This window comes from Solanum stenotomum, chromosome 8 (assembly GCF_019186545.1).
Source record: "Solanum stenotomum isolate F172 chromosome 8, ASM1918654v1, whole genome shotgun sequence".
NCBI classification, from domain to species: Eukaryota; Viridiplantae; Streptophyta; class Magnoliopsida; order Solanales; family Solanaceae; genus Solanum; species Solanum stenotomum.
In genome coordinates this window covers 3,876,710-3,891,025 of record NC_064289.1, presented here as the reverse complement: position 1 = coordinate 3,891,025, position 14,316 = coordinate 3,876,710, and the positions used below count along the sequence as shown (strand labels likewise).

The window sequence follows — 14,316 nt, the reverse complement described above, 5'->3', positions numbered from 1 at the left end:
ATAATAAGTTTTATTTTTTGTGCTTTCTTGGTAATTTAGAAAGTATTTCTTTTTTGGTGGTGGTGCGTACGTTTTATAAAGTGTTATTTATAGTGTGAGAAGGCATTGAGGGTAAGAGATAAGGTTGGTAGTTTGATAATATGGTTGGAGAGTCTTTAGTGTAAATATTGAGAGACAAAAGCATGTGATGTAAATTGGAACTTATGAATTGTTCAAATTCATTATTTGAAAACATATACTATATCTTTTAATTAATGTCATATCTGCCTCTTATTTTCCAATTATTACACGTGTAATTATTTGACTAATTTAAACTTCCATCTTTAGACTTATTAATAAATTAAATCAGTATCAGTGTTGCCATTAAAGAACCTACAATTGTAACCAAAAAGAGGGGGAAAATGAAAAAAAATGTCGCTTAAGCTTAAAAATGGAAAAACAACAAGGTGAGATATTTGCTATATGAAAAAATGGGTCATTGTAATTTGTATGTATACAAGAAATTCATGTCATTATAATTCATGGTTTGGATGTACTTGAGCCGAGGGTCCTCCGGAAACAGCCTCTCTACCTCCACGAGGTAGTGGTAAGGTCTGCGTACACTTTACCCTCCCCAGACCCCACTTTGTGGGATTTCACTGGATATGTTGTTGTTGGTGTATAACTCTCCACAAAAGTTGGAGTTGTAATTTTGAATATAAAGGATGTTATGTGTTATAATGGGTAAAAAATTGTTTACACAGATGAGAAATGATTTTTTAGTCCTTTATCCAAAAAAAGAGTAATTTTATGTTATTTTTACAAGAAATCTTTATTTTTCTGAAAACATATTCTACTATTCAATTTATAAAAAGGCAAAGAAATCTCTTTTCCTCTCCAAAGTTGAGTTTTGTCTTCGAAATCTCAATTAGGTCTTACCATGCACCATATTACACATGCATATTTAAAACTTAGTGCTATAAATTAAATTAATGTTTTCACAGCCGGTTAAGAGTGGTCTCACCAGTTAACATTTGTTGTGTATGTTTTAGGATCGAAAGACTAAACCAAGACAATTTAACAGATTTCTCGAGAGCACTAAAATGATATAAATTCCTTATTACTATGATATATTTATTCGATTCTTAATCAAGAAGATTGAGTTATTAGTAGCACTTCCAAATGATCACGAGGAGGGACAATTACTACTCATGTTGATGAGTCGATCCATGGTACTATTCCACATAAGTTAGTAGTAGCTCAATAGCAAAGTTAGAGTTTTCCACAAGGGAGTTCGAAATACAAAAAGTAAATATATGAAGAGGTCAGAAAAGTTCAACATCTACTACATATATCTAGAAAATAATTTTCACTATATATAAATAGTGTAATTTTTCGTTGAATGCAGCTCGAATGAACCCCTCGGCCTTTGCTAGCTCCGCTCCTGGTATAGAGAGAAAATGACATAAATGGTCCATAAACTATTACAGTAGGTCTAAAATAGTCCCTTAACTATACACTTAACAGATATAGTCCTTTAACTATCTACAATCTTATCAAGTTTGGTCTATATCTACTTTTTATACACACCGTTAACAAACGTCGTAATCAGTTACTCTCTCGAGAGATTTTCTTTTTCCCTCTTCTTTTCTTTATTGTCGCTACAGTAAAGAAAACCCAAGATTCATTTCATCAGATTTCACCATTATTGAAAGCTCAAGATAATGATTCTACGACCAGAGTTTTGTGCAGTGTGGTGCTGATTTTTTGTGGTCGAGTGCTGCTGTCTGTGTAATAGTTTGGTGACATTTTTGGAGTTTTTTTTTTTTTTGTACAGTTTGATGCTGATTTTTGGTAGTCTGATGCTACACTTTAGTGCTGATTTTTTGGTGGTTTGATGCTGCTGTCTAGTGCTGTGTTATGTACAGTTTGGTGCTGATTTTTTGAGTGTTTTGGTGCTGCAATTCGATCAAAGTTCGATAGCTGCTATTTTTTTGCACTGTAAGCTATTTTCTACACACAAACGGTTGAAAACAGGGCATTATAGTTCAGTTTATTAGTTGTTGATTTTTATTTTTTTTTCCTGCAATTCTATGCAGTTTCATTGATGTAATGACTTATTATTAACATGAAAATAGAATCATATTTTTTGCTCATGATATTTGCTCAACTGTGTTTGTTACTTTGCATTTCGCTTTAATTCGAATAAAATAGCGACCAACAACACAATAGCAGTATGACAATGGAGAAATGAATTGAAAAAAAAACAGTGAGGAAACAGTGAGACAATGAAGAAAAGAAGTTGAAAAAGAAAGTGAGGAGATAGAAATTGAATTCGAATGTTAGTTAACGGTGTTCGTTAATCGCTTTTTTTTCTTTATAAAAATAGATATTAAACCAAAGTTGGCAAGATTGTAGATAGTTAAAGGACTATATCCGTTAAGTGTTTAGTTAAGAGACTATTTTAGACCTATTATAATAGTTTAGGAACCATTTATGTCATTTTCTCTTAATTCAGATGAGAATAATTGACCTCACAAGAGCAGTACGTACGTACGTACTGTTTGAACTAGTAAGAGATTATTTGGCACACAAATTGTGTGGAGAACTTTTATAATGAATGGTAGAGTATAATCTCTCTCTATATAATATATGATGAAGCTTAGGCTTGCAGAGATCTAGATCCTACATGTACTCCTATTATATTTTCTCTCCGTCTCAAAGTCAGTGTCATCTTAACAAAAATTACGTCAATTAAGATATCAATGAATATAATATATAGTTTACTAAGCTATTAATAATTAATAATTATTTTTTGAAAATTAAACACTACAAAGAAGATAAAGTATAAGAATATAAATGGAATAATACACTATTTTTATCTTAAATTCCTTTGATAAAATACTTATTTTGGGATGAAAAAGAAATTTCTAAGAAAGGAGTATATATTTTGATACCTTTCTCTCTAGTCACTATATATTAATATGCATGTCAGAGTTTTGTTGGTATTCTAAAGCTAAGGTACTGTTACAAACGCACGCTTAATGTCAAGTCATTAATTTAATTTAAATGTATCTTATACAATGCAAACTTTATGCGCCTGAAAAGAACATACATGAACTTTACTCCTCTCGGTGCTAGCCCTCCCATGTTAGGACATCGATAATCTTTTTATGTCGAAAATACTAGTTCAATTCTCATAAGACAATTAAATACAATCAATCTGAATAACCATTTGATATCTAGCTAAAAAAGATTATTCAAAGCCTCGTCTCTCCTAGCACCTCAATACGAATACTTAACATCGAAAATGAAAAATCAAAAATATTTCATATTTTGAAAAAAACCAAAAATAAGAAGCACATGGAACGCGTGCTAATATTTAAATATACAGTTGATCATTGGCTGTTTATGGAGGGAGTAGCTATAATATTGATATACCCTCTGAGTGCCTATTTGGTTTGCAACCAAGTAATAGTATTAATACTGAATTATAATGTCGGAATTATATATAAAACAGAATTCAATAAAAACTTTATTATTTAGTGAAAACACTTTTTTGGATAAGTACTAATCAGTATTATTTTCTCAGAATATATATATCTTAAAACTAAAGATTCAATCCAACACAAACTAAAAGAAGATCATATTTTATTAAAACAAATAGTTATCTCTCATCCCTCCGATCAAATGACAAGTAAAGGACATACACTTTAGAACTCGTTTCAGACGAAAATTAAAGAAAACGATGTTTCTAGACTTCTTTTTTCAACTGTTTAAATAGAGCAAAGAGCACAATATACAAAGAATAAAACATTCACCTTTATGTATAGTTTATTAGCAATATAATTAGACATGTCTATAACCGTTAATATTCCATATAACAACATTTTATTAAAACGATTAATTTTTTTGTTAAATTCGGATAACCGACACTATTGTAATTTTTTTTTTTTTTTTACTATATTAAAACCTAGGGACTTCTCTTTGAGCGTGGAGAGATAATCACCTTGGAACAAAAATAAGTAGTGTCTCCTCTAGGAAATAAAATAATATCAGCAAATTGACAAGTCAATTGAAAGGTTCAGTGAAGTAGATCCAAAGTAGAGAAAAGAACAAGAAACGATGGACAATAATAAAGAATGGGTCCAATAAATTCATTCATGTATTGTTCTATCATCATAAATAAACCCTCTATCTAAGTATATACCTTGTTTGTAGTAAGTATTTTTGGGTAATAATTAAAAAAAAAAAGTAGTTTTCTTTTTTTTTATATATAAAAGAAAATAGGTTGTTGGAGTTTCTAAGATAAGATTAATTACTCATATAAAAATTTATATTTATCAAATTAAAATTGATAGTGTTTCCTTTTTAATACTTAAAAAGAAAATTATAAAATATAAGTCCTAACATAGAATACTGATTATTTCAAACTATTTAGACAAATATGTATATCGTTGCTCATTCAAAAAACTTTTTTGAAAAAAAATATTTCTGATAAAAAATTATATTGAGCTTTACCAACTTGATCAAACAGACTCTTTAAGTTTTTAAGAAACAAGCAATATCATAAACTAAAACGATTTTTTCTTTTAACATATAAAATAAAAACAATGAAAAGAAGGCTTTAAGATAGATTTGAACCCTAGTCTCAAGGGTAGTTTCCCTAGCTTATACCAATAGCACAAGAGCACTCATATGCTTCTTTTAGGTGCACTGCTAATAATATCCTTTTTTTTTTTTTTATCAATTTTTAAAGATAGATATTAATAATTACACATGATTTTTCTGAAGTTAATGAGTGCACGTGAACCCCACTTGCAAGTGTAAGTCCGTCTCTGTTAATAACTCAAACACTTAATTTTAAAAGTAAAGGTAAAAAATATTTACCATTCGGACAATCCCACTTAGACACGATCAATTTTGATAGTAGTAATTTTTTTGTGAGACAAGCGTGGTACAACCAGATTACAGGACCGTCCGCCCTGTTTGATGACTTATCTTTTCAATTCAGTTCTAGAAGAAAAAATACTATAAACTTCTTCTTCTATAGAAAAAAAAAAACACGTTTTAATTAAGCACGTGTATAAATCTAATTAAATTTTATTTAATATCTTCTATTATTTTCTCCTTTCACTTGCTCTCAATATTTCTCCTTTTATTATTTTTTTCCTACCGACCCCAACACTTCATTAATGAAAGACAAGGACATATATAATAATTCACGGCGCACATCGGCACATGAAATCATCTTATTAATATATCAGTAGTGTTTTTTTAAAAAAAAAATAAAAAATAATTTCCAAACTTTAGTTTTCAAATCTTTCACAAACTCAAAAAAACTCTGTAAAAATTGAAGTTGCAGAACCTCAAACAAATGTTACTAAGGAAAAAATAAGACTTTGCTGAAAAAATCATCATTAATCTATAGATAAATAGTAAAACATCTTTCATGATCCCTAGAGATGGTTCAACTAAGGGAGATATTGTTTTAGTTAATTCGAACTAAGAAATAAAATCAGTCATTTTCCGGCTTTTTATTGTTTAACTTTGATTTCTGTAGTGGCATCACCAACTGATGAGGGAAAAAGGTTCATGATCAAAAGATTGATATTAAATTAGTTTCGAAGAAGTAAATTAGTTTATTTTTAAAGTCTAATCAACAAAACAAAATAATTGAAAAAATCGTTCGTAAATAGTAATCCGCGAGGAGTAACAGTGTACTAGTCTGTACTCTGGAGCATTCTAACATGGTGGTGTACCCCCCAAAAAAAGCAATTCTAACGTGGTGGCACACAATAAACGTCTTTTCTTATTTTATGTAATCCTTACTTAAGATATACTATCCCTCTGTCCTAACATCATTCGGATTTCAAATACCAAATCAAACCATATGAGGAACCTACAAATTTGAGGAGGCACTTATCCAACAAGTTCACTACTGCTTAAGTTCCCCACATAAACTGTTAACAGAGCAAACGTTTTTGTTAGCTCTTATCAATCTACTTCACTGGTAGGCTTGAACTACTGCTCGTTTAACATACCATGGAAACTTTGACAAATACTTTTCTCCTAGTGTCTGTAAACTCTGATAGATTACTGTAATATTCATTTACATCCATACCGTGGGAAGGAGGATAAAGTATGCAAGACAAAAGTTACAGCTAAAACATTTCAAAAATAGTCTTACTTTGTGCTTTATAGGAAACAAATTCTACATCTAGATTACAAAAAGAGTAGCTTCTTGCTTTTTCTCCTATCAGCCTATTGTACTTTTTTTATACCCCTCCTTAGGAGCTCCCACCTTTTTGTTTCATTGGTGACTCGAACCCACAACCTTAAGGGTTGGAGGTGGAGGATGTTTACCATCTAATTGTACATGTCATGTAACTCTACAGCGGTAATATCTACAAAAAGAATGTGTGCGCCCAAACCAGTACTGTTGAAAGATCAGCATCTTGTCTTTCAGAAAAGTAGTTTAAAGTTCAGGTCAGCAGATAGGTGTTCACAGACACAGGAGACTATAGAACACCAGAGGTATGAAGGCATTATCCAGTTGGGCAGTGTAGGCTTCCAATAGACCACTTATTGTCACCGCAAAAAGAAGAGAGAACCAGTTCTGCATAATTGCCAATACAGTATTAAAGATCAACCTCAAAGTTCAATGAACAAGATTTTTGACAATAGTTAAATTTTATATAAGGAAATTTGAGAGGTTGCACAAAGTTCACGTGTTTCAGTGTCTACATTAATTCCCCAAGTAGACATGAATTTGGATAACTAGGGGCCATCAAAGAATTAAAATGAGGTTCATTATTCATAAGGAAGGAGGTTAATTTTAAGGTGATCACAGAAGTTTGCTTCTTCAACATTAGATAAAATAAATTTAAGCTGCATAACTGCAAATAGTGTAAAAGCATGACCATGTAACTTTCTTTTCTCATAAATACGCACTTATGGAAGCCTTTTTTGGTCTGAATGGGTATGCATGCCGACACCCTTTTGTACATGTCCAGAGAGAGAGAGAGAGAGAGACCTGAACATATCTGGTTGTAGCTAGAAGTGGAAGTAGAATGGAGCATGCAGCCAGGACAGACGTTATACCAGCGGCAGTGCCTTCAATTGTTTTCTCTACAAAGAGAATGTGTAGATTCAGATGGTGAGGGGATACAAAAGAAACAATGACGAAACAAGAGAGGGAACAGAGATATACTGCCAGTTTTGCTCCAGCGGAGGACCCCATACTTGTATCCAACCACTGATGCCTATATAGAAGATTACAATTAAAATTTACAGTGCATAAATGACAAATCAATAATGATCCAACAGCTGTAAGTTCATTCTCTAATGCCCAAATTATCAATATTATTCCTGTCTTGGAAAAAAAATTAAATTTTATATATGAGCAGATATGGAGAGATTGCAAGGTAGGTTTCATTGTCCTGCACAATTCACAATTCACAATTCACATGGTTCCAAGCAAGCATCAAGTGGGTTCTAGTGCATCGAAAAAGGTACAGGACAAGCAAAGAATAGCGACTTTACCATTGTATCTCCAATTCCAAGGCTCAAGATCCCAGCAAAAGGGGCTAATGGCCGGTCATTAAAACCAGAGGACAACCAGATAGGAAGCGCACATCCTAATAAGAGTGAAAAATGGCTGAAAGTGGAAGGAAGGCAAATGTGTTAAGAGTTAAGAAGATGTATATGCTGCAACTAATTTCATGCCATGGAGGAACTACTTCAAACCTGACAACAAGAAGATCAGTGTCACGATGATCTGTAAAAGCATTCATAAATTGGTGCACAAGGTGTCCCAAGGGCCAGATTCTCCATATCTGCCTCAAAAGGGATGATAAATATTGTGAAGCACCATAAATTGTTTAAGCATTGCCAGAAATTATAATAAGTTACCAAGAACTTAAGTAACATTGAAAAAGAAAAAGAACATTAGAACATGTCGCATTTACAAGTATATATATATACATACTTCCATGACTGAAATGTAAGTGCAACAAAACTATTCAGACTTCAGTTATATTACTGATGGATTGCTGTTTAATGTGTCCAGAAGCTTCATCAAAGTCAAAATGAAGTGAACATAAGATATGTTTACTTGGCAAGCTTGGCTTCATTTGAAAAGTGTGCATAAGCTTGAAACTGAATACAATCTTTACCACCCTAATTGATCTATGTGACAGACATTCTGTTTTATGTTGTTTTTTTCCAATTAAAACTGGGAATGTTCTTTTAATTTGAATATTCTTTTGAATTGCAATATCCAGAAACAAAATGAGAGTCAGGGAAACCTTACTCGTATAGTTTCCAACATCAAGAAAATAGCCAAAGCTGCACCAAAAGCCAGATCAAGAAACTTCGGCTGCAGAAAGATACAGATGGTCAACAACTCCTATAGAAATAAACAATGGGCCCAAAAGAAATAAAAAGACTTCCTAAAGAATTTCAACTCAAATCACCTGAAGTATGAGAGCAGGAACAAACATTGAAACAGCCATTAAATGGTAGTATTTTCGAAGAAGAATCCTCTCAATCTTACTGCTCTTAGAGATGTTGTAAAATCTGATAACTGATACATAAATAACAACCAACCAATAGATACACAGCGACAACCTTTTAAGCGGTTCTGACAGAACAAAATCTAATACCCTGCAGCAATCGAAGACACAGAAAACCAAACTATAAACAAAAGATAGTAACACTTTATCGATGTCTTGAGGTAAATGATATGTTATTTAATTCATAGTAATGTGATATGAGATAGTCACTGTATGAATGAAAGAACTGGTAGCTGAACACATTGAAAATTTAGACACTGCAAAGTTCTTCTCTACCCTGTTATCTTCTCATTCAGTACCTGTTTTTTAAATAAGTATTATTTACCTACTAGCTAGATGTCACACACAACTTCTTGCATCATATAAGGTAACAGGTAACTATGTTTTTTTTGTTTAAAATCAGGTAAATGTATGTCTTTTTTTGCAACCGTCGACTAATTCCACGAGGTACTAGCTACCTCCCACTGGGCTACTCTGTCTATCAAGGCTTGGATAGCTAGGGAAAAATCACCTAGTGTTTTTGCTTCCAATGGGATTTTTCCTATGATCTCATGGTTCTCAATCCACTTCATTGACCACTAGGTCATACCTTGGGTTCTCAGGTAACTGTTTATTCAATATTCAACATTTGAATATTAGATTGACCTCTAGAATAACATACACTTACAATTTACATGCATAACGAGGGTGACACTCACAGACCTGACCAGAGGCCATGCCGCAATTATATTTATCAAGGATCAAATCTCCACATGTTTTTCAATGTCTATCACATGCTTGCACGTCCAGTTTAAAAAGCCTAATTGTCTAACACAAGTGTTAATCATCCAGCTAAACCTCCGTTAACCAAATCACGCAACATAATAACAATATCCAGCATAATATGTGCAATTATCCAAAAGAGTTAAGTTCTGAAGGGAGGCTTACCATAGAAAAGGGTGCACATGAAAATCTTGAACAAGCTGCATCCATGATGGTACAGCTATAATGAGAACACACGCGAGGGAAATGTAGAACACACAAGATCGCCTCATATGATTATCTACGGTATCTCTAGAAGATGCCAAGCTGGCTCGCTCAAGAAATTGAAGTACGTATTTGAACAGCATAGGGAACAGAAGAAGGCCAATAATCAATCCCTGGAACATAGTGTTACATTTCACATACTGTGAATCAGAAACCTTTTACTCTAGATCACAGAAAGAGGAGAATGCCCTAGAAAGTTAACAGCATGTATAATACCTGAATAATAACGCTAACTTCACTTCTTTGGATTCCATATGGTACAGTCACTAACTTAGATGCAGTAAAGTACCCATGGGACTGTTAACAGAAAAAACACTGCTTGTTAGGTATCTATATCATCTGCTATCAGAGAAAGTAAAATGTGAGAAACTAACCTTAGCAGCAGTACAAGCTAGCATGTCCCCAAAATAGATAACAAGACCAACAGTAGCCAGTAGCGCTTCTCCTAAGAAGAGAAATAAGAACGTAAATAACTGTGCAGAGGACTGGAGGACCAGTCATCAAACAGAGCAAACCAAATAGGACATATCAAATGATTTTGAGGCTCTGATCTCTGAAATAACAAGAAATAAAGATTGTGTGGAATTAAAACATGCTCTTAACAGTGCAAGATTGTGTGGAAGAACATATGTTCTAACAGTGCAACTTAATATTTGGCACTGTTCAAAGTCATCAAATCAGAGATTGGTATCAGAGAGGTTTTATCCCTTAGATTGGACATAAAATATATCGGAATTCTCTTTCAAATGTCAGATGAGATAAAATCAATGAATAGAACCCAATCCTGCAACAGAAAGACACTACAATACCCAAGTAGCTTTAATCTTCTCTAATAGGCGAGAGATGTTTCCAAATAAATATCAAGGTTTAGAGCCATTATACAAATTTTAAATAAAAAAACATATTGCATTCAACACGAACCATACTTCTTTCTTAAAGAAAATCAATCTGTATATATCATTTAATGCAAATTTAAGATGACATATAAAACAAAAAAAGATCATTATTATCAAAAAATAGTTTAAACTCTCACTAACAGAACCCAAAATATGAGTAGCCCTAAATTAAGCACATGAAAAGAGTTTAAAAAAACTAAATTTAGCTGTCAACTTTTAAATTTTTTTAATTTTAGGCTGTTCCTTTCTGAAAGATCAACTACAAGATATCACGAGAAAAGAATAAGAGAAACAGGTAAATGGGCGGAATGAAGCTCTAGATAAATAGTTGTTGTTTCATATTGTCTATAGCAACTTGCCGAAAAATCATAGTTTTGTTGTGATTAGTGGAGAGTGAATGTGAACTGAATTTCCGCACAACAGGGTGGACCTTCATATCAAGTGTGCAATTTAATAGTTTGCGATACTTGAGATTTAGTAAAGTAAAAAATATAGTAACATGACCAACCAATTGAAGCACATGCTGGAAAAGTGTGGAGAATATTCTGAATTAATTTTACTGCTGCATATCCATGAGAGAATAGCCACAATAAGATAGCTGCTGTATACCACCCTGCAGGAGAAGTTCACCAAAAGAGTTGTTAAGGAGTACATAGCTGTCAGCAACTTACTAGGTTGACCAATGAAGCAAAAAGTGAATATAAAGAAAGAGAAGTTGACCTACCACAATGAGATTTCACAGCAAAAGACACGCAGCAGACTACAAAATACAATGCTATACAACTTAAGCTACATCGAGAAGTAGCACAATTCTTGCTGTCTGATTGTTGGTAAAAAATGAAGCAGAGGTAAGCTAGCACCGTGTAGCAACTTGCAGATGTCACCCAATACAGTAGTTGCAGGTTTTCAAGCTCTGTTAAAAGGTCAAAACTAAAACAAGTCAGTCATACAGGTGAGGCAAGGTAGAATTCAACATAATTTCTGAATACAAACTCGCCAATACTTTGAAGTGACTGATGGAAATCAACCTATTAGGTGAATAAATAAATATTAAAAAAAAACTTGTTCTCAGCTACACAAGCAGAAGCAAGATTACACATTTCCTCTACTAGACAGGGTTTCTCCATGTAGAAACATCACAAGAAGGGAAGTAACTTGACAATATTTAAGATTGGAGATTCAACAGTCAGCTACGTGAATACAGAAAATAGTACTTTAAAACTTATCAATTTACAGTACAGTTATCCTTCTTCATACTGCACTTTCACTGTCATTATTGCTTCATTTGAATTAATTTTTTTAAAAAAACAAAACAGTGCTTCATTTGCTCATCAATGAATTATCCTTGCAAGAACCAGTTTACGAAGATTTTTCAAGTGATTCGAATGTAGCATTTTAGAGATGGAGGGTAAATAACAATAAGTACTTTCTTTTACCCAAGTGTCATGGTATTTATGCAACAATTACAAATTCAAAACTGGTAAAAATCTAACAAGGAACCACCAAAGTTCATTAAAAAGGTTAAACAGCTTAGCTCCCCAGTACTTCTGTTCTTAAAACTCTTCCAGATCTGGGCATACTAGCAAAAAGAAAATTGTGTGCTGAGGGGTATATGAGGCCTCAAAAAGGATGGGATCAATTTGATCTGCCAAAACAGATGGGGCTATAGCACAATATGATAATGCTCTAATCCATGTCTTCGCTCCCAAAGGCTGAGAAAAATAATAGATGATTGCAACCAGAATGATAGCTTGAATCAAAAGAAAAGCATTCTAAAGCAATGGTATAACCAACTACTTCAAGCTCAATGCTCACAACACTAACACTTCAGCATTGCAGCATTTTCAATATTTGATGTAGTTTAACAGTGGTGGAGGCAGCCACAATAGCATAACCAAGGAGCTTGGATTAACGGAAGCAAACAATCATTTTCCAGGAATTCACCTTTGCTATGGGTTCCCACAACACAACCAAATCCAATCCAAGAAACTTGAGCTCAACCATCTTGATGAGATCAACAAAATTCTTATGGATTGTTTTTGGTCTTATTGTACAACTAAGAAATTAGGTTTGATTGAACGAAGCACTTTGAGGTAATACACGAAGGGTGAATCCTTAAAGAAAGAGCTCATTTCTGAAATTTCTGATCAACGTAGATTGCCTTGTTAATGACAATGTCGTGGTCCACTCCCTGCAGTATTTTCTCGGGAGTCGGGGGGACGGGGAAAATATTTGCTCCCAATATAATACGAAGTACTCAAACTACAAAAGCTCAATTTACTCAAAAATGAGTGCTCTACCTTCACTTCCAGATTGATTTAAAGATACTGCTCTTGACATCTGAATCAACTTCGATACCATAACACCAGGCAGCGTTACTGCCCCCAAAAATATCCCTGATGAAGCACCAGGCCTGAAAAACAGTACCAAGACTATGTATATAAACCAAAACTGTACATTTAACAAGCAAAAAAAACACTCAATTCAGAAATAAGCCCTGCTCAACCCCAGATTTCCAATTTAACGAACAACATAAATCAAAGGGAAAACTATGTAAAATTGTAAATTGAAGATGCAGCCTAGTGGTTGCAACTTCAAATGTTTCACTCCCAAGCTCTTTTACCTGTCATATTTCCGCCCGGCCCGGCCCGTGCTCACCTAAAAAATCATTTCATTCAGGATAATAATTGCAGTAAAACTAACCTGGTTTTGAAGAAGTGAGAGAGGGGAACTGAAGAAGAGGCATCGACGGAGATCTCAACGGAGAGGGCGAGAAGCGAGAGGAGAGAAAGGGAGAGAGATTCGGAGAGGAGAGATTGAGGGACGGAGAAGACAATCCAAGCAATGAATAGTGCTACCACAGCTCGCTCGCCGGTGAGAAACGACGATGAAGCCATGGGATTCGATGTATCAGTAGCTGAAATTGAAATTGAATTGAAAAATATCATACATTTTGACCAGAGGCGTAAACCAGAAGAAATCCGCGGACCCGTGTGAACTGGGAGGAATTCGGTGGGTTTGGCGCGCACCGGGTTTTTATAGGCTGTTGAACTGTCAACTGATCTACGCCTTGAACTTGTCAACGGATTTTCCCCTTTTTTCTTTTTTTTTTGGATTGCATAAAGCCCTTCTTCAAGATGAAAAGTTACATGTTTGGCCCTACGTCAATATTGATCAGCTAAATATATAAAAAAGTACTCTCTCACCTTTTTAGTCCTTTCAAAAAAGAATGACATATTTTTATATAAAATAACAATTTAATTATAAAATATCTATTTTACTATTAATGAAATGATTTACAGCCACACAAATTTCTATCATTCATTTTGGACCACAAATTTTAAAAATCTTCATTTCTTTTTTAAATTTCATGTCGAATCAAACTACCTCACATAAAATGAAACGGAGGGAGTACTCTTTTACAAACAAATAAATAAATATTATTTTAGTAAAGCATTTATACAAGGTAATTTTCCTTTTGAAATGAAGAAAATAATATTATTCATTTTCCCCATGTGGTTGGCAGTCCACTACCATGTTAGTCTTCAACTAAACACCCTCACTCCAATCCATTTTACTCGTCATGTTACTTCTCTTAAGAAAATATTAACTAAAAGAACAACTAGTTAAATTGTACTTGTTTACTTTGTAATTTCAATTAAACACTATTCTCGTTTTCGATGTATTGATCCCTCCACATTAATTAAGATTAAAGGTAATAACTAACCATTAATTATATCTTAATTTTTATTAAAATGATAATTATATTTAGTAAGCACTACAACTAGAATGGACCAAAGGAGCAAGGAATAGTTTTCTTTTAGAGAAGTAGATGACAC

The 14,316-nt window shown here is 33.4% G+C and overlaps 1 protein-coding gene and 1 pseudogene across 1 annotated transcript; both read right to left on the bottom strand.

Moving 5' to 3' along the window:
* Window positions 1-6,153: 6,153 nt before the first annotated feature.
* On the bottom strand, window positions 6,154-13,572 carry LOC125874401 (dolichol kinase EVAN). The gene is made up of 14 exons (XM_049555282.1): window positions 13,181-13,572; window positions 12,778-12,890; window positions 11,202-11,390; window positions 10,986-11,090; window positions 9,956-10,026; window positions 9,798-9,878; window positions 9,483-9,694; window positions 8,457-8,646; window positions 8,294-8,359; window positions 7,729-7,817; window positions 7,525-7,639; window positions 7,193-7,244; window positions 7,016-7,110; window positions 6,154-6,598 (listed from the first exon to the last, which is right to left on the bottom strand). Exons 1-14 carry the CDS (start codon window positions 13,423-13,425, stop codon window positions 6,485-6,487), a joined length of 1,737 nt encoding a protein of 578 aa, XP_049411239.1. The 5' UTR covers window positions 13,426-13,572; the 3' UTR covers window positions 6,154-6,484.
* LOC125874402 (mannose-P-dolichol utilization defect 1 protein homolog 2-like) lies at window positions 11,831-12,481 on the bottom strand (annotated as a pseudogene).
* Window positions 13,573-14,316: the final 744 nt, after the last annotated feature.

Excerpts from the sequence above, each read along its gene's own strand:
- LOC125874401 (XM_049555282.1), bottom strand. The coding sequence starts at position 13,425 with ATGATATTTTTCAATTCAATTTCAATTTCAGCTACTGATACATCGAAT. Across the intron at positions 9,879-9,955 it reads TAGCTTGTACTGCTGCTAAG|TCCCATGGGTACTTTACTGC; the intron begins GTTAGTTTCTCA and ends TTCTGTTAACAG. Across the intron at positions 7,245-7,524 it reads TTGGAATTGGAGATACAATG|GCATCAGTGGTTGGATACAA; the intron begins GTAAAGTCGCTA and ends TCTTCTATATAG.